Below are 20,768 nucleotides of genomic sequence, written 5' to 3' on the forward strand. Positions count from 1 at the left end.
AATCCCACAATAACACACCACAACAGAACCATCGTTATTCCTGGATCTTACACCTGCAGCTTCAGAAATGTAAAATATCTTACCCAGTGCACCAAATGCCCTGATAGAAAATATGTAGGAAAAACCAAACATCAATTGCATACCAGAATGAATGCACACCAAAAATCCATCAAAGACAAAAATATAGCCAGTTACCTGTGGGTGCACAATTCTCACAAGACAATCACTCTCTTTTTGATCTCTCAGTTCTAATCCTCAAAGGGAACATGCAAAACACCTTTTGTAGACAAGCCTATGAGCTTCACTTCATAAATCTACGGGATGCAAAAACCATGGACTTAATTTAGACATTGGATTTATGAAACATTACAACCTGCCTGACATCTAGCACACCAGGTAAACTGTCTTCAGCTGACCACTAGCATTTCTTCACTCTTTTCCCCATCTTCACCCCCTTCCTTCCTATCTCTATCCTTAGTCTTCCAAACTTGCAGTCATTTGCATCTTCATGACTTCTTGTTTACTTTAGCCTCTTTTCTACCCTGGAGTACTCATAACAGCTGCAGTCTCCCAGTGCCTGAAAATGCGTGTTTGTGCCTGAAAGCTTGCAAAGAACTTTTTTTCAACTATTTAGTTGGTCTAATAAAAGATATCACATCTACCCAAAGAACCTTTCCTTCCTCAGTTTGTTAATTTCCAAGTGTAAAAATTGGCAATGCTAATAGCTTCTCCTGATTCATGACATTTCTATGAGGTAGAGACTGGGGCAGTGTAGGTAAGTGTAGGTAGAATATGAGATTAGGATTCTAGCACTCTTATAGGATTCTTATATAAAGGCTTAGGGTCGTTTTATTATTGGGTAAATACTGTTATGTCAAATCTGCCTTTGGGCAGTGGCAATTGTTTTATTTTTTTCCTTCCTTTTCTAATTATATAATAGCCAGAGCCTTCATAATCCATTGTAGCAACGAGCACATATCAAGTTTCATCTCAGAGTGACTTCTTAGTCTATGTGTAAACTTTTTTTTTTTTTTTTTTTTAAAAAGGGCAGGTGCTGGCTTTAGTAAACAGCATGCCTTAGAAAATTTGGTTAGTTTTGCATGCTTGTCTTTATGAAGCAGGTTCCTTTCTTCTCTTACCATATATCAGTCCCATTGGAGGAAGTGGGAGGATAAATATATTCAAGCCTAAGTCATAAAGATCTAAAGTCTAGTTGCTTGTCCCAAGATACATTGCTCATTTGTTCACATTTGCTGTTTTATGAATGACTGATCTGAGACTAAGCATATTACAAAGCCATTTATCTACAAAACAATAGCACTTGTTGCCACATGCGGTTGCATAGGAAATGTCAGAGCTTGCTATGACTAACTGTTTTCCATTATAAAAATAGAAGTGAAGTTTTAGATTAACTGTATCCATTCAACAGATACCTGATACCAAGTTGTATTATAATCAAATATTTTAATAACTTTAGATGCTCCATTTCTCCTTTTGCCTGTGCATGTTGGCAACATTTTAATAAGTTCTTTAGGAGTTGTGTGTGTGCAGGGCTCTGCAGTTTGCGTCTTTTGTTGTGGGTGTATCTTAATGGTGTTGTTGAACACAACATAGTGATTACTGATACAAACCGGCCTGCTAGCAGCTTGGTTCCTGTTAACATCAATGTAGTCAAATAAACACAGGCACCACCTCTTAAAGTTAAAGTTAGCTAGATACAGTATTATAACGTGCATTCTGGGTGGGGGAAAAAGAAACGGGCAGTTCTGTCAAGTGTATTCACTTGGACATATATCCTGTGTTGGACACTATTTTCCATAGAATGACTCCCTGCCAAGTATGGGGTGGGGTTGATTAGTTTCTGGAGTTTGACTGGCTTACCAGGAATGTGAAGGTCTTCATGCTGCCACTAGTACTGCCAAATTAAAAACACTATGATTAACCCTTTTCTGGATGTCAGAGAGTCTAAGGCCCAATAGAACTTAGATTCACAGCTTGAAGCTGGGGAAGAGTGGTGAAAAAGTTGTGTGGGTAAATGAGTCTTGGGGTTACTTTTTGCCCCTGGTTTACAATCAGTGTCTTGTTGTATGCACCACAGTATTTTTAGAACGGCCAGGTCTCTTTGACAGAACCATTAGTTACAGTTAAGGGGGAAAGTATGCTCACTTTCATACCATAGAAAAATTGGAGCTTATTTGGCAGTACAGTTGAACTTGCTAGCAGTTCACAAAATGTGGGCATGTTGCAGTGAGTCAGAAAGTGACTCCTCAAATGAATGAAATGGCAATTGAGACTTGTGGTTGGAAGTGTTTGTTAAAGGTATCTAAAATAAAAAGGTGCTTAAAGATGCAGATCTCTAGTGGGATTTCAAAAACATCCAGGTGACTAATAGATGGTTACCAAATCTAGTCCCTAGTTCTTAATCCTAAACTGGTTACACTTCACTATATCAAACAGTTAAATAAACAAAATAGAATAAACAACAACAGGTCGGACTCGATGATCTGTTGAGGTCTCTTTCAACCCTAACAACTAGGAAACCCTGCCCTATGATATGTCTTCCTGATTGACTGTTGAACTGAATAAATGTCTTAATTTAAATATTCATGTCAATTGTGTGTCCCCATTGTGGTCACTTCATACTATTCCAGCAAACAGATTAATTGGCTTGAGAAACATCAACTCAACTGAATATTGAAGGTTGTTAGGAAAAAAGTAATGAATAAGTAACCGACTATTGGGACTGGTAACTGGATTTTAAGATTTTTCACCTAGTCAAGGAGGGAAAGCTACTGTTACAGATGTATCCATTAAAAACGCATTTAAATTTTAAATGCTTGCAGGAAGATGTAGACCAAGATTTTATTTCAGAAAAATATTAGTAAAAAAAATCAAGAACTAAATAATTTTAGAAACCAGTACTGATCCCGGACAGCTTGTAAGCAGAAATAGCTGACCCATTTTCAATAAATTATTCATTATGAATTTTTTGTTTGGCTCTCAGTTGACAAGATTGATGCCTATTAAGTTTCAAATCCTTCAGAATGACACAGTGATACTGTAAAGGTGTTCTAAATCTCTTGATACTAGGTTTAAACTAAATTTGTGTTTGTAATAAACAACATCATGATCAGTGACAAGGCATAAATTAACGAAATGTTATGGGGAAAGAGGATAGTAGTGGGGAAAGAGGATAGCAGTACTATCTTTCACAAAGAAATGGCAAGCTGCTTTTTTTTTTTTTTTTTTTAAGACACTGCAAAAATGTCATTTGACTTGTTTGAAATTTATATTGGTAAGGTGTATTGTCATTGGTGGAGGAGGGCTTGACCTTTTCCATAGTAAAGTGATTTCTTCCCATGTCTCCTTTCCCACCACAGCCCTCATAATCTCAGATTGAAGCAGCCTTCTTTGGCCAAATCCCTGCTTCATGCTTGATCATAAATATGGTATACCAATGAAAAGTAAAGTGGCTAGGCCTGTGATCTCTGTAGCACTCAACATTCACTTAAACATGCACAGCAAATGACTCGGTTTCTTTAGCAATAAAATAAGAGTGCTTACCCAGGGTATGAATGCAATTTTTAGGCGGTAAATGTGTGTGCAAAGGTTAAAAGTGGGATATTTTACTCTTATTACTATGTCATTTATTATTATGATTCTGGAACCAAATAAAACTGCTTCTTGACATAAAGGGAAACTAGAGTTGTACAAAAGCTATTTAACAATAAGATCTAATTTCACAGATAAACAAATCACTAAAAATATTTTGGGCTTACTTTCCCCTCATACCTGTTTTGGTATATCCAGTAAATCCACACAGAATTATGCTAGCATAAATAAGAGCAGAGTCCAATCCTGAAGTCCTTTTTGTTTTGTTTTTTCAGACAACAGCAATAATCAGTGGCATTTTTTTAATGTTAATAGGAGGGTTAGGACTGAGAATGCAATTTAATTGGGAAATTTTTTAACCCAAACATTTTCAGAGTTGTTTTCTTTTTAAAGCCAGTGTTTTATGTAAAAAAACAAAACAAAAACAAAAAAAAAAAACATTTTTGGACAATTTAACAGCTATCTTGATTGTTTTCAAATCAGAAGGGCCACAGAATTAAGCCAGAGGGGAAAAAAGAGCCCATGCAAAAGTTGTGCAAGGAGTAACAAAATGAGTGTATTTGGGTAGGAGGATTTTGCCAGACATGTTTTGTATTGACAGCAGGGAGCGAGGGAATAGGAGAGAGGAAATACTTGCAGACAATGATTGCATGATTGGGAGGTTGAACAGTAGCAATGCCAAGAAGCCCGCACACGCGCACACACACTCTCTCTCCTCTCTCTCTCTCTCTCTCTCTCTCTCTCTCTCTCTCTCTCTCTCTGAAAAGGGCATGGCATACAGCAGCTTGAACCCTTTATGGATTAAGTGAAGACTTTTTCAGGGTTTTTTTTTTCCTGAAGGAGGAATTAAAGAAGTGAGACTGATAGAAATATGTAGGTGTACAGATTGCCATGGGCAAATGAATAGAGCTTGAAATAGAACTGGAGACAAAAGTTAGATGTCTTCAAAGTTGCTTTAAGAGCAGTTTTTTTTAATTGTATCTATTTTCTAGTCATTTTGATGTCATTTTTTACTCTTTGCCTGCTGTCCTCACAGACATTTTGGCATATCCTGCTGCCCCTTTCTTGACGTCATCTTCAAATGTCTCTTCTATGTTTTGACTGCTGAGCTATTAATCTGTTCTTGCAACCATACCTTCTCTGTGTTATGCTTTACTCTCACTTTTGTATCTGCTGTCACCAAGCAATTCAAATTACAGCAAGCATTTGCTTTTTCTTCTTTCTCCATGGTCCTTCTGTCCCATAATATTTAGCTTTTGCATGGCCTCTGCCCTTTTTCTTTGGTTCACATTTCTCCTCACATTTGAGGCTCTTCATAACTGTGCCTCCGTCCCTGCCCTAGTCTTAGTTTCCCTTGCTCCCTGCATTTTTGCTCAAGCTTCCCTCATATAATCTTTTCTGTCTCCTGTACCCTTACCTAGTTTTCTGTTTTGCCCATGATGTTCCATGGTGAACACTATTAATATACATAAAGTATCACCACCTTCAAAAGAAGTCATTCAGCAGTTATTTGATAACCTATTTGACTGTAATAGGAAAGGTGTACTTGGAGTAAATACTGTCTTACTTGCTGCTTGCTTTTTGCAGGGTTCCTATTGTTGTGCTGTTGTTTACTAGGTATGGGTTTGAGACTGGATAAATGATGAACATCTAGGCAGTGTTTGTTTTGTAGAAATAAACAAAGATGCATACATTTCCAACAGAACATTTTTTCTCTCGCACTAGCATGACTGACACTTGTGTGGGCTTCTGGTAAACACATATCTGTGTACATGGATCTAGGGAAGAGAAGAACCTGTCAGCTGCCCAGATGAAGGAATGGAAGATAATGGAAAGATATCTTTCATTCCAAATGAAAGATAATGGAATGGCAAACATCTGAAATGTATGGGAATCCATATTAATACTGCAGCATCTGCTGCTGCATTCATGTTAGGGAAACAAATGGTGGCTAAGGAGTGAAATTCCAGGTTAAGTTAGGCACCCTATATATTCTGTGTGATTGTCCACAAAACATTTTTCTAATGTGGGTCTGCAGCATCAATAGTCATAGGCAGAGGGGAAACATTACAATTGTTGCAACCTATTTTTTTTGTCAAGGTTGCATTATGTTTGAAGGAACCATGCCTCTAGAAGAAATGGGCATATTTTTAAGAAGGCTTTTTGTATCTCTTAACTAGCTATAGCATGTACCGTATGATACAAGGGATGAATGTGGAAAGCACAGGCATGTAAAACTAGAATAACTTGTTGGCATGGCCTTTTTTCAAAGACCACGAAAATTTTACAGAAGGAATGGCATCCCTTTTTTTAAATTGAGAATAGCATCCTTTACTGCTGTCCCCATTGTATACTCTTCTCCACACACTTCTTTTTGGGATAATATAGTGGAGCAACTGACTCTTCCTAGGTTTTGTTCAGACTTGCTTGTTCCACCTAGGAAATGGCTTGCCTTAGCTGCTGGCAGATCTTGGACTTCTGAATTCAAGCTGTGAATTGGAGAACACCCCTGTATTGCTCACTGCACTTTTTCTATGCAGTCTTGGAAAGGGGGGGCAGGAGGTGAGGAGGACTATATTACCCTCACTGCAGTTCTGATGACTTTCTCTCCACCTATCCCCTGCCCATCTCATTTTAGTAAATTACACTTCACTTGAATCCATTCTTACAAGGGCCTATCGCCTTTTGGGAAAAGAAGAGATTCCTGCCACTGCCCCTTCCTAAGAGTTTGTGATGGGAAGTAAGCAAGCTTGTTTAAAGAAAGTTTGCTGGGGATGTCCCATTTCTGAATATTTTTACAGCAGAATTGGATGTATTTTTTAAAGAGATGCTGTAATTCATTGATTCTCAACCAGGCTATTGGGGTATCCTAGGGTGCCATGGGGTCTTTTGAAGGGTACCCTAGGCAGTGAGAGGGGATGAACAGATAAGGGCAGGCTCAGGCTCTCACTGGCTGGTTGCTCCCTCCGCTCCCATTGCCTGGCCCTTGTGCAGTTACATATAGCTATCCATCATCTTGACAGATGAAAGAAAACATGACAAAGTCAGTCAGTCAGTGGTACTTGGCAGTGGTGTTGGAGAAGAGCCCAGTGCACAAGCGACAAGCTTTTCAACAGTGACTATAGGTCTGCTCGTGAGATGGAGGTTGATTCACACTCTGCTTCTTGGCTCGCCTGCAGGCCTCAGCTCAGGCTGTGTGATGGTTCTCCACAGCGACTGCACCAGCTTTGACCCAGCTGCTTCAGACTGAGTAGTTGTGGGCAAAGTTCTCTCAGTTGTCAGTGGGAATGCTGAATTTCTTGAGACCTTGTTGCTGTATCGGAGCTTTGGCCTTCTCCTGAGTTGTGGGCAGTTCTTGAGTTGGCCATAAAGCCCAGCCTTTAACAGATGACCTTGAGCATGCACTCCACATGTCCCACCTAGCAAAGCTTGTGAGCGTCCAGCTTAGTCTGCATAGGCTGTAAGCTGGTCCTCTCAAGGATCTCATTGGTGATCAATTGGTCCCAAGTGACTTCAGGGATTTTTTAAGATGGCAAAGGTGGATGCTGTTCAGTCTCCACTCCTGCTTGGAGTATGGGACCCAGTTTTCACAGCCATAAAGGAGGGTACTGAGGACACAAGCCCGATAGATGGACAGCTTTGTGTTGAGGGTTAGCAGCTTGTTGTTCTTGACATGTGAGGCAAGTTTGCCAAAGGTGATGGAGGCTTTGCCAGTTCTTGCACCAAGTTCTCTATCAAGACGAAGTGAGCTGGTAAGAGTTGAACAGAGATAGCAGAAGTGATCTATGCTGCCCAGAGCTTTATTATTGATGTAGATTTTAGGTGGGTTGTTGGTGCCCTGCAATATGACAACTGTTTTCTTGATACCGATTTGCCATGCCAAAGTTGGTGCATGCATCAGAGAACTTGTTAATCATGATTTGCAATTCATCAGGTGAGTTGGAAATGAATGCAGCATTATCCGCAATAAGCAGATCCTGAATAGTGAGCTGGGTCACATGCCTTTTGCTCTGAAATTGTCTGATGTAAACTAAATCAGTAAATTAAATCACAAAAAGGAAGCTTATAAGTGGAAACTTGGACAAACAACTAGGGAGGAGTATAAGAGTATTGTTCAGGCATGGAGGGATGAAGTCAGGAAAGCCAACATGCAACTGGGAGTTGCAGCTAGCAAGGGCTGTGAAGGGCAACAAGAAGGGTTTCTGTAAGTATGTTGGTAGCAAGAGGAGGATCAAGGAAAGTGTGGGTCCCTTACTGAATGGGGGAGGCAACCTTGTGACAGAGGATGCAGAAGAGGCTGAAGTGCTCAATGCCGCCTTTGCCTCAGTCTTCATAGGCAAGGTCAGCTCCCAGTCAACACTATGGCACCAGACAGCACAGTTTGGGGAGGAGGTGAGGAGCCGTCAGTGGTGAAAGAACAGGTTAGGGACTAGTTAGAAAAGGTGGACATGTACAAGTCCATGGGACCAGATGGGATGCACCCAAGGAGATTGAGGGAGTTGGCTGACATGATTGCAGAGCCAATGGCCAGCATCTTTGAAAACTCACGGCGATCAGGAGAGGTCCCGGATGATTGAAAAAGGGCAAACATAGTGGCCATATTTAAGAAAGGAGAAAAAAGAGGATCCAGGGAACTACAGGCCAGTCAGCCTTACCTCAGTCCCTGCAAAAATCATGGAAAATTATCCTCAAGGAATTCATTTCTAAGCACTTGGAGGGATTAGGAACAGTCAGCATGGATTCACCAGGGTCAAGTCATGCCTAACCAACCTAACTGCATTCTATGATGAGATGACTGGCTCTGTGGATGTGGGGAGACCAGTGGATGTGGTGTGCCTTGATTTTTAGCAAGGTGTTTGATGCAGTCTCCCACAGTATCATCACAGGCAAGCTAAGGAAGGATAGGCTGGATGAATGGACTGCAGGTGGATAGAAAACTGGCTGGAGTATCAGGCTCAGAGAGTAGTAATCAATGGCTAAATATCTAGTTGGTAGCTGGTATCAAGCAGAGTGCCCCAGGGGTCAGTCCTGGGGATGGTTTTGTTCAATGTCTTCATCAGCAACCTGGAAGATGGCATAGAATGCACCCTCAGCAAGTTTATAGATGACAACAAGGTGGGGGGAGTAGTAGATATGCTCAAGGGTACGGTTAGGATTCAGAGTGACCTAGACAAATTGGAGGATTCAGCCAAAAAGAATCTTATGAGGTTAAACAAAGACAAATGCAAAGTCCTGCACTTAGGATGGAAGAATCCCATGCACCAATACAGGTTGGGGGCTGACTGGCTGGGCAGCAGCTTTGCAGAAAAAGACCTGGGGGTTCCAATGGACAATAAGTTGAATCTGAGCCAGCAGTGTGCTCTTGTTGCCAAGAAAGCTAACGGCATACTGGGATGCATTGGTAGGTGTATTACCAGTAGGTCAATGGAAGTGATTATACCCCTCTATTCAGCACTGGCAAGGCCACATCTGGAGTTCTGTGTTCAGTTTTGGACCCCCCACTACAGAAAAGATGTGGACAAATTGGAGAGAGTCCAGTGGACAGCAGCCAAAATGGTGAGGGGGCTGGGGACATGACATGAGGACACGCTGGCGGAACTGGATTTATTTGGTCTAGAGAAGACGAGACTGAAGGGGAATTTAACAGCAGCCTTCAACTACCTGAATGTGGGTTCAAAAGAGGAGGATGGAGCTAGACTGTTCTCAGTGGTGGCAAATAACAAAACAAGGAGCAGCAAGGGAAGTTTAGGTTAGATATTAGGAAGACTTTTTTCTCACTAGGAGGGTAATAAAACACTGGAACAGGTTAGCTGGAGAGGTGGTAGAAGCTCCATCCTTGCTAGACAAAACTTTGGCTGGGATGATCTAGCTGGGGATAGTCCTGCTTTGAGCGGGGGGTTGGACTAGATGGGCTCCTGAGGTCCCTTCCAACCCTAATTTTCTATGACTTTGTTGAACAAGCTGCCATCTGTCCTCAATTCAGTTAGTCTGCCAGGTTGATAGTTTCCAAAAGCATACCTGAGAAGGATAGAGAAGAAGATGACAAAGCTGGTAGGCACTAAAACACAGCCTTGCTTCATGCTAATATCAGTGCTAACCTCGGAAGATGTTTTGTTTTCATACTGGATGGTTGCTTTCATTCTCTCATGGAACTCCTCGAATAGGGAAAGCACCTTTTGTGGACAGCCAGGTTTTGACAGGATCTTGTAGATGCCATTCCTGCTAACTGTGTCGAAGGTCTTTTGTGAGTCAACGAGTGCTGCATAGAAAGGTGCATGTTGTTCACGGCGTTTTTCTTACAACAAACGTAGTGTGAAAGACATGTCAGTTGTGGAGCATCCAGTTTTCAGCCCACAATGGCTCGGGGTCCAACTCTCTTGGCAAGGTCTTGGAGTCTTTTCAGCGGGACCCTTGCAACAAGATAAGGACTGTAATAAATAAATTCATTGTTGAAATGAGGTGCTGCTTAATTCAGAAAAGCTGTGGAAGGGTGCCTCAAGTCCAGAAAGGCTGAGAAACACTGCTGTAATTCCACCACACGTGTTGGATGTGAGGTAGGAATTAATTGAGGGAAGTTCCACAGCCTGCATTATGCAAAAGGTGAAGCTAGATGATCACACTATTTCATTCCTTTTGGCCATAAAATCTTTCAATTCAGATTATATTTAAATACTGTAATTTTCGTGTGCAGTGTATGGTCTCCTGCAGCCACTAAACATACCTCTCTTGGGAACTACAGATTGTTTCTACAGAAATGTTTCATCAGAAAAGTATGTAAAGCAGGCTTTTATTTTCTGTAATACGTTGTCTGTATTTTGAGAAGTTCTGCTATCTAACTTTGTTCTTCATTTCTTATTGTCCACACGTTTACTGTATTTCTTTCTTCTCCTGGGCATACTTTGCTCTTTGGTCCCCCTCTATCTAGGATCAGATGCATAAAAGATGCGGTCCTCTCTTCTCTCTTTTATTAGATAAACTGTTTAGCTGCCAATCAGACCCTTTTCTGCCCAATAGCTGTAGTAGCAGTGCTGGGTATGGCCCACAAGGGTGAATTGTATTTCCTGTCCTCTGTAGTATCAGTTCCTTGTTCAACGAAATAGGCTGGCTTTTCTTTGTCTTGGTGCCTTTCAAAAACAGCTGAAAATATGGGAAGCAGCAAAAGTTCTCAGGGCCACAGCTTGGGTGTGGAGACTGCTCTGTGACGTGGCTAGGTGCAGACATTCAAAAAGCCCAAGGTGGCATCAATCTACGTTACACACTTTTATGTATGCGTTGTAGTTTAGTTTGGTAGTGAACAGAACAAACATTCGCCCTTTGGCAGGGGGGAAGGAGGAGGCAAATCTGAGACCAGGTTCTGCCATTTTTAAACCAGTCTGTGTGTGCCAAACTTCTGTTCTGTTACAGGTATAGGCAGGTTTCTGATCACTTACACTGCTAAAAGAGTAAAGTCTTTATCTGGCCTTTGGAGATTTTTTTTATACTATTTGTCTTTTTACAAAGGGTGAAATTTAAATAGGCCCCCAACCAAGATAAGCTTTATAGCACTTGGTGCAGATTAGAATCAAAACACCATCTTTCTTAAAAAGATTAAGAGTCTTAAAAAATGTGATCCATTAAGTCACGATCTGATTAGAAAGAAGTTATAAGTCACAGTGGCAGTTTCAAACTTTGGTAGGCCTTATTTATGCTTGAGGAGTTTGTAGTCGCTGTATTACCTCTAATTGTTACATCTAATCATTATGATCGGTACACACATACTTGCGATGGGGCTTTGCCAATACCCAGAAACTTATGACTGTGGTGTTGCCTGTTCTGAATGTTATTCCAATATTTCAGAAGTTACTTCTGCAGCAATAACAGTTCTTACAGCTTTGTCATGTTTCATGATATTTGGTAGTCTTTACCTTGCTAAAGTCATGTGAGTGAACACAAACCTTAGTTTTCCTTTTTTTAAGGAAGGTTTTATCTTTTATGGGTTTTCTTTTTTTTTTTTAAATGTGAGCCCTCGAAACTTAAAAAGAAAAAAAATTAAGTTCTAGAAACTGACAAGTGTTATTTTTTTTAAGATTCTCATAATCTTGTGAGGACCTGACTTCTGATGCTTGAACACTTGGAAGGAATGGTGTTGTCAGTCCCACTTGTTTTCAAGGAGCTGCTCTTCCAGGGTACGGCCCTGTGTCTCATTACACAAGTCAGCCTTACTAAGAATCTAAGGTCCTTATCTTATGCATCAGCTGCTAACACCACAGCAGTGCTGCGGCAAACGTACTTGTCCATGCAGGAAGGCAGACAGGAAATCAGTTGCCACATTTGCAAAATGATGATATGATGTATTCTTTCAGCATATAAATGCAATGTTCAGCCAGCCCTTACTTAGCTTTTGCCAATCCTTTTCTTCTGCCTACTGTTCCTGAAAAAATTCTGCTTTTTGAGTGTTAGATTTATGAACAGTGATACAAATAGTCTTTAGGTGCTGATAACCTGTTCTTGTTCAGAATTTTAATTTAAAATGAAGAAATATCTTCTTTTTTTTTCATTCTAGTATGTTTTTGGGTTTCTAATGATTGACAACGTTTGTTTGATGTCATCCTTGTCAACAGCTTGACAGTCAAATCTATTCTATGTAGGCGGACAAGAGTTGATTAACCCAACCTTTTGGGAAAAAACATTGACTTGAAATAGAGACCAAGCTAAATAAGTTCAACTCTAGCTTTCACATTTCATCTGCAGAGTTTAGAGGTGTTCATATTGGGATGTTTTCAAACCTGGACTTCTAAAATCCATTCTTTTTTAAGTTCATTTTTAGTTTGACCAGAGTTCTTATTACCTAATAAGCATTCTGCTGCAGGAGATGGGGGAAGTGTCTTCCATGCAAAGGAAGAAAGTAGACTCCAGCTGTAGAATCCATTCTGTTTCCATCCCAGTTCCAGATCTAGCAACAAATTTACTAGCAATCTATGTAAAACACAACTTGTCTGGGAGACATTTGCCCCCAACAATTGGCACCTCCCCCCCCACCCCCCAAAAAAACCCAACCAAACAAGTAAATTTAAAAGATATTACAGAATGCTGATATAAGCCGTGGTGATTTCAGATATTGAGTTAAAGGATTCCTCACCAAGAATCTTTAATACTGACTGCCTTCCTATAATGAAGGGATCTCAAGGCTGAGCTCTTCCAGATAGTTTAACTGTGGCAATGGAACACTTATCAGAAATACTGATCATTCTAGACCTAAATTATGTACCATACAGGAAATAAAACTTAAAACCAAGTCCTAAAAAGAAATATAGGGGAGGAGGAAATATAAGAAAAAAGTTTCAAAAGTGATTAAAATGGGGTGGGATGGATTCAGTCCCTGAGATTTCTGTAACTTGGAGCCATCACAGAATTATGTGATTACATGCCAGTTTAATGCATTGTGTTGGAAGCTGCCAAAATATATGTTCTGGCTCTCAAGAAGTGCTGTCTATCCACAAATGACTACTGGAGTGAATGGTGGGTACAAAGGCTCAACATCTGTATTAAAAAGTATTCTTTAATTAGGGCCCAAATGTGAATTTAGATACTGTATTTAAGGCATTAGTTAAAGCTTTTAAATTGGGCATGTGACCAGTAAGATCCTCTAAACTGTTGAATAGTGAAGTAAGTTGGTCATAGAGGCTCTCATAATGTTAGAAATAAAAACATGCTTCCTAGTTATGGTGATGAATGTCTTCCTAACAATTTGTGTGCCCCTTTGAGTTGCTTTTACCTTCTTTCTCTATTTCTGTTCATCATTTCAGTTGTCAGTTTCCAATAACGGTTATTTGGGTTACACTGCTTGCTCAGCAATGCAATTTCCTTTAAGTTTTTTCTTTCAAGGAAGTGAAACTACTGCAGTGCAGTTTTTGCACTTGAACATGCCAAGTGAAATGGAGTGACTGGGGTTGAAGAGAGAGGCACCTGAGAGATATTGCTTTTGCAAAAAATACTCTACTTCTGTAGTATCAGAAGGAAAAAAACCTTTAAATCTGTATCAGTCTGTCAGTTTAGGAAGTGTAGCAAGTTACTATGATATAGTGTGTATTAGATTCGGTTTAACATACAAGGTACGCAGGCTAGTCTTTGCCTTATGTACTTTGTCTCTCTACATGAAACTTGATTGGCATCACTACATTAACAACTGTAGTCCTGCTCGTTGATGAAGGAAGAGTAAGTATACTTTTAACTTTTTTTTCCAAGCAAAGCTTTGTATGTTTACTTTGAAGATGGACTCCTGTTCAAGGAGCCCTTAAAACTGAGTGCTTAAACTTAGCTCTCTTTAAGTAACTGCTTGCAAAATTGATTTTTTTCTGGTAGAGATAGAAAGAAAGAGAAGGTAAAAAGAAATGTTTACAATTAAAGTCCATTTGGATTTTAGAATGTCTTTTTTGAACTTCTTGTAAAGCTGGGATGTAAAGCTGTTGCTCTGACGAACAGATCAAAACATATGCAATAACAGAAAAAGGAGAGTTGACTTGGACTTTAATAATACTAAGGTAGGTATGGTGTATGCATCACAGCTGCAAGACTTGAATATTTTTTAGGGTTGCTGTTAAGGATTGTTTAGAGCCTGATTGCTTTTAAGAGCCTGATATGGCTATGCAAGTGAGGAATTTCATTTTGCTAATACTATCAGTTACTTGTTGAACTCTGTTTAACTACTTTGTTGATGGTTAAGTCATGACTTCTGACTACTTAAGGTACTAGAAAAGTAAAAACAACTTTTAAATATTTCTGTATATTTTTGAAGTTTTAATAGAGCTCATGGGTACATGGGTAGTTATAATAGGAAATTGTTTGAGGGAAATTTGAGTCTTTTTCTATAATTGTGATTGCAGTACTATGTTGTTTGAGATGTACTTTAAATTGCGGTGGGATAACCCAAAGGACCTGAGTGTAATTGTTCTTTTTAGCATTGTAAAAATCTAAAAAATAAAAATAAAATCTTTTGCTTGCATTTTTTTGCTGTCAAAGAGATTGTGAAAAGGTAGTCTTTGAAACAGTAGTGGCTCCTATAAAAATCTGTATAATTTTGTGTAATGTCAGAGGGAAGGCATTGATAGAGACATGTAGTCTAATAGGCCTCTATGGAATGATGTCACAGAGGCACGATCAACATTCTTGCTGTTATGAGAAGGAGATAATGGAGCATTTATGAAACTTTTAAAGTTAGAGCTGTATTTTTTTTGCTGGTGCAGTGACAAATGTATGCAACCTCAAATGCAGCTGAAGTGTACATGATAAAAATAAATCTTTGTTAATCCTAAACACTGGCTACTGATACTTGATGAATTAAAGTATATTTTATTCAAATAGTATTAGTTTTGGTATTAAATTTAAACCATGCAAATCTTTCTGAGACAAGTATTTTTTTCAGTTCCCAAATGAGCTAGCTATCATCATTAGCTTCATGTGGTTAAAAACATGTATGTCTTGTGATCTTGATTAGTAGTCCTATAATGGTTAACAATAGGCTCCTTTATATTTCAGTATTCTTATCTAGTGCGAACTTGCTATTTAAAAAGAAGTACTCAAATGATCTAAGATTTAAAGTAAGTGAAAATGGTCTGAGGTTAGATGAAGGTTGTTCAAGATGTGAACCTCCTTGGAAGCTCTCCAGATCCTAGGATGAGGTCCTCAAAGATGCTGTGCAAGGGAAAATACAGTTTTATGGCTTAACGGCTGTCGATTTAAACAAACACCCTTTATATATGCTGGCAATACCTATAAGACTTGATGAATTCACTTGCCCAGACATAAACAGCTAGTAGGAAACTTGTTTGTTCATATGCATGACCTTACCCATTGGCATCTGTAGAATCTATGCTTTCATTTAAAAAAAAATCCAGCCCTTATGTTTGTAAAGAAAACCTTCCATATGCAAAATGAATGTAAATAGGTGAAAGATTGCCTTTCAGACTGCCTGAAACTAAAGAAAGGGTGCTGTTGAAAACTCAAATTTTGATCCAGCAGATTTTTAGAGTTGTGTTTTAACATTCGTTTGCCCACTCTAAGCTTGACTTAATGAGAAGGCAAATGGCAGTTTTAGGAATAGTTTGGTGTCAAAAAACTTCCACAGCGATTCTTACAAAGCTGCAGCAAAGTTTCCCAATATTTTTATAATGTGGGATCACATTTCAGGAAGGCATAAACAAATCATTTGTCACATTTGGGAAGATTTGTGCTCTTCTGTGTCCATATAAGCAACTACTGAAGCATTCCATGCAAATAGTGGATTTCTGGGGTACTGTACCAACCCTGAGCCAACCCCACTGTGGTCTACTGGTGTGTCAGGCAAAAAATACGGCTAACATAACTGGAGCATCATCAGATTACATACCTGCAGCACCAGTATCTTGTGCTGGCAAGGGAATAAAATATAGCTAGTGGAACTGAATTAAATGAATTTGTAAAGTATATTTTAATAAGAGATTGCCTTCTTTCTAACTGTATAGCGCACCTCTTCTGTGCTAATTGAATAATAATTATAGTTAGTCCTGGTTGCTTGATTATTCAGTTCCTTTTGCTTGGTTGCTTCCATTAAAAATAATAAAATGATGCTGTCAAAGCGGCTGATTTCAGCTTTCATAAAAATTCTGAAAACTGGTTCAAAGTTGTGAGCTACGCAGCAAATTTAAGCAGCTTCATTTGTTTTAAATGAAAGCTCTCTGAAAACAGTGCTTTTGTAATATATGACAAGACATTTTATATCAGTCCATTTTGGCAAAGTTTCTCTCTCTCTTCAGCTTTTTTTGTTGTTGTTGTTGTAAAAATCCACAACTAAGAAGGCAAGGTGCACATGAACCACCAATAACTGAAATGGTAGTTTTCACATAAATATTTGTGATTGATTCTATTGTTTTTAATGGAAACTGCAACAAACAAAACAGTGGACATGAGCAGAAAAATATTCTTCTGTAAACTGTTGGTAACATGCTTGTAGTAATCTGATTTGTTTTCTGTTTTTCTTTTAGTGGCCACAGATGTCTTCAATTCCAAAAGCTTGGCCATTCAGGCCCAGAAGAAGATTCTTGGCAAAATGGTGTCTAAATCAATAGCAACTACCTTGATAGATGATACCAGCAGTGATGTTTTGGATGAGCTCTACAGGGTCACAAGGGAATACACTCAGAACAAGAAGGATGCAGAGAAGATCATTAAAAATCTCATTAAAACAGTCATCAAGTTAGCAATTCTCTATAGGAATAACCAGTTCAACCAGGATGAAATAGCACTGATGGAAAAGTTCAAGAAAAAGGTTCATCAACTGGCCAAAACAGTGGTCAGTTTCCATCAAGTGGATTATACCTTTGACAGAAATTTTTTGTCCAAACTGTTGAATGACTGTAGAGATCTACTTCATCAAATCATCCAGCGCCACCTGACTGCAAAATCACATGGACGTGTCGACAATGTGTTCGATCACTTCTCTGATTGTGAATTCTTGGCTGCCTTGTACAATCCTTTCGGACCTTATAAACTCCACTTGCAAAAACTCTGTGATGGTGTCAATAAAATGCTTGATGAAGGGAACATATAAGTACTTGCATTAAGGTTGACTGTTATTATTAGTTGATGGAATGTGGATGATTTATGAAGGAATAAGGGAAGCACAAAAGTAGTTACTTGACAGATGCTTCAAAAAGGTTTTTACCAAATTGAATCCTTATTATGAGCCAGCCTTTGCTATTCCTAGTCTGTCTAGAACAAAGACTTTAAATGATACTGCTTTATTGTGCTTTGCCTAAGAATACAGATGGAGAAAGGTTAAAGAACAGAACTGAAGAGAAAGACTTGTAACAAAATGAAATAATGTGTTGTCATATGATACAAGTTATGGTTTCTATGTGTTGAGAACATATTAAATCATCAGAAGGCCATTTTTTGTAACAGACTAGTATGGTGATGGTACACCATGTAATTTCTTTAATTTACATATAAAATATATAGTTGATTCATTTTATATTCACATGTGCTCTATGTATTTGTGTAGATCACAGCTTTCTAGTGCTGCTTTTATGAAGAATTCAGTTTTACAGTTTTCATAACAGTGATGTGGAGTTTGAACTGTTTTGTTAATCTGCAGTCTAGTGATTACAAAAAAAAAAAAAATTATATTTGAAAACCTGGCAAGTGACCCTTACAGATCACCTCTGGTGCCTTTCAAGCTTTGATCATTTTGGGAACAGTAAATTACAGTAAAACAGCCTGACTAGGAAAACATAGTCCCTAGAAAATACCTGTACTATATATCATTTTATTTTGAAAACTAAATCTCTACTTGAAAGCTGAATTACAATACAGTAAATTAGTTATGCAATTAATTAATACCTGGAGGGTCTTGCTACTAAATCTCCAATCTCTTCTGAAACCATAAGAGTCAGTGTATAGTCAGTCTGTATATAGTAATGTGAATTTAGGAAACAAACATCTGAAAAAGAAAGAAATTTGAAAACAATTTGCCTTGTGTACAGTGAACGTAAAAGCAGAAGTGAGTGAGTTTATGGTATTTTGTTGGGATACATGCTATTTAAATAATAGAGAAATTTCATTTTTAATACAATAGCTTAAGTTAAAGATTTGTATCTAGCTCCTTCTCCTTTACCCCCACCTCCTGGAAAAAAAAGACTTTCCAAACACAGTAATGTGCTTCAAAACGTACAGCTATTGTATTTCAAACACCCGAAGAGTTTTTTAGGAAGCCTGTGAAGAACTTTGTGGTTTATTTAATTGCCAAAATGTTGCTGTTCGCTTTGTCTTTTGTTTCATGAGTAAACCAAAGAAGATTTGCACTCTAGACTTTGTGCATGTTTTATTCTGTTATATATTAAATTATAGAAAGAAAAAGTGCGAGACAATGGGTAGACCAGAACAATCTTTCATGTATGAGCTCCCTATTATTTCTAGTTTTTTCTAGAATGGAAGAACAATTCAGTCTTCACATTAATTCTATCATTGTACTCTGATATTTTTTTTTTTAAGAAGTCTGTCAAATATGGGTGGGGTTTTTTTTGAGGGATGGGGTGGATTTGTGGATTTAGACTGCCAGCTTCTTTTATATAAGAGCCAATGATGAAGGGTTGAAGTTACAACCATGTGGAGAACTTCTTTGCCAGCAGATGCAAGCTTAGTGTCAAATATTTGTAACATTGCACTTTGTCCAGCATAGGTCATTTTTGTTTGATGCAATAACATAAGGTCACTCCACAGGGTCAGTATGTTGTACAGTAATTATTTTGTAACTTTGCAGTTACTTTTTTTTGCCTTTTTTCCCTCCAACTTTCTCTCTACTGAAAGGAGAATGGGAAGAGCTTGTGACATCTAGAAATCTGTGTTCAATATTTGCAGACTTAGGCTACAAATAGATGTTGCATTTGTTCCCTGGACAAGTTGTGCCAGCATTTGTCCCAGGAAAAAAAACATCCCGGGATTGGCGTATACAGATTCAGATATCTGAACAATTGCACTTTGTCCCAGAATAAAATGGTTACCTTGGGACAACTGCAATGTTTATTTGTAGCCCTTGAGACTCTATATCTATTACTAGTTTTACCCACTCCTGCTCCAAATGGCATCATTTTAAATTAGTTTTAAGTCTACTTGCAAAGAGAATGTGATGCTTTTTTAGAGCCAGGCGTACTATATACATTCGATATGCAAACTTCTACGCGTAGACTTTTAGTCAGGAAGTGAAACATTCTCGTTATTCAATTTTGAGGGTTCCCTTGAGCAGAAATAGGTTTAAAAATACTTTTGTTATAGTGGGAACAAATGTCCAGAAGTCCGTGATCCTGAAGTATTATCTAGCAATATGTTTGCTTCTTCAAATAGGCTAAACTGATGATGAATACTAGAAGTTTGACAGCTATAAGATATCACATCTAGTCGGCAACTTTGACATGTTCTTTCAGGCTGCAACAGAATAACTAGCATTCTTGTACAACTATAAAGAAGGGACTTTCATGAAAATGAGTTTAAACGATTTGATCACAGATCACCAAAGGTCTAATTTTATAGAGATTGTGAAATGGTACATGCACTGAGCTATCTAACTTTATAGTTCATTTATTTTTACTATGTAAACTATTTATATGAGCAGAGTTTGAAAATAAATTGACTTAATGGCTTTGTCAAGACGCTGTGTTTTTCCCTGTGAAACATTTTAAATATAGCCATTCAGAAATATATCTACTCACAGCACATTAAGTGCTAGAGTTATTCAAAATCTGTATTCTTTCCTTATCTCAGTTTGGAAACTAAAGTTAAAGTTGGTTTTTTTTGTCATGTTTTAACTTGCTGATGAAAGAAAGATAATGTCCATTGTTTATTAAATAAAATGTCTAAGGGTGGTGAAACTTACAACACGTTACAGTTTTTAATAGAACCCAAACCCTGTAATGGTAAAAATGAGAATCTTCATAAATAATTTACTTTTACTGTAGGTGTTTTAAGGATGGTCCTGTACTTGCATGTTGCAGATGTATAATGTACTTAACAGTTTTGGTTTATTAATCAAAATGTTACCAAAACGGATATAACTTGTGGCGTGCTTCTTAAAGCCAAATGTATTACTTTTTGTGGAAGTTGACAAGTGATAAATGAGGCAAGTGATAAAGATTAAGTAAAATGTTTTAATATCCACCAAATCATTATCATCTTACTTGCATAAAAGGAGAAGATAAAGAGTGGTTGTCACTAACATTTTCTGCTATTACTAAGTGAGCTTATGTAATCTTTATAAGGCTTTATATAATGATACCAGCCATCATTACATTTGGATATCTGTATGTGTATGTAAAGACACAGAGGAAAACAATATCAGATAAACAGTGAACAGTTTTCTCCTTGTCACTGGTGTCTCCTAGGACCAATATATTAAATTATCTTCAGGTTCTGCTATACATACGTATGTACAAATTATCAGCAGCAATCTTGGGTACTTCCTGTAGTTGCTCTGTCAACAAACCACCAAATGAAATCTTTTACAAAGAGATTCCTTCGCATCCCGAAAACAAGTTCCAGGAAATGAGGGAAGAGGAAATGGCCAGTTATTCTCCATTCCTACCCCTAAAAAACCCTTTGGAGCTTAATCCCCAACTTGGAGAAGCAGCCACTTTTTTTTTTTTTTTTTT

General features: G+C 38.3%; 1 protein-coding gene across 4 annotated transcripts in view; it reads left to right on the top strand.

The window, feature by feature from the left end:
• The window catches only part of TNFAIP8 (TNF alpha induced protein 8), a 147,571-nt gene extending 127,577 nt beyond the window's left edge, over positions 1 to 19,994 (top strand). For 3 of the 4 annotated variants that reach the window (XM_019517013.1, XM_019517011.1, XM_019517010.1), the window contains one exon: positions 16,611 to 19,994. In XM_019517013.1, coding sequence (XP_019372558.1) covers positions 16,611 to 17,176 — 566 coding nt within the window. In that variant the 3' untranslated portion in view covers positions 17,177 to 19,994. Of the gene's footprint in view, positions 1 to 13,468; positions 13,807 to 16,610 lie in introns of those variants that run through there. The other variant, XM_019517012.1, reaches the window with a different exon arrangement.
• The last annotated feature ends 774 nt before the right edge of the window (positions 19,995 to 20,768 follow it).

The sequence above is a fragment of the Gavialis gangeticus genome, unplaced genomic scaffold (genome assembly GCF_001723915.1).
Source record: "Gavialis gangeticus isolate Ggan-Ray unplaced genomic scaffold, GavGan_comp1, whole genome shotgun sequence".
NCBI classification, from domain to species: domain Eukaryota; kingdom Metazoa; phylum Chordata; order Crocodylia; family Gavialidae; genus Gavialis; species Gavialis gangeticus.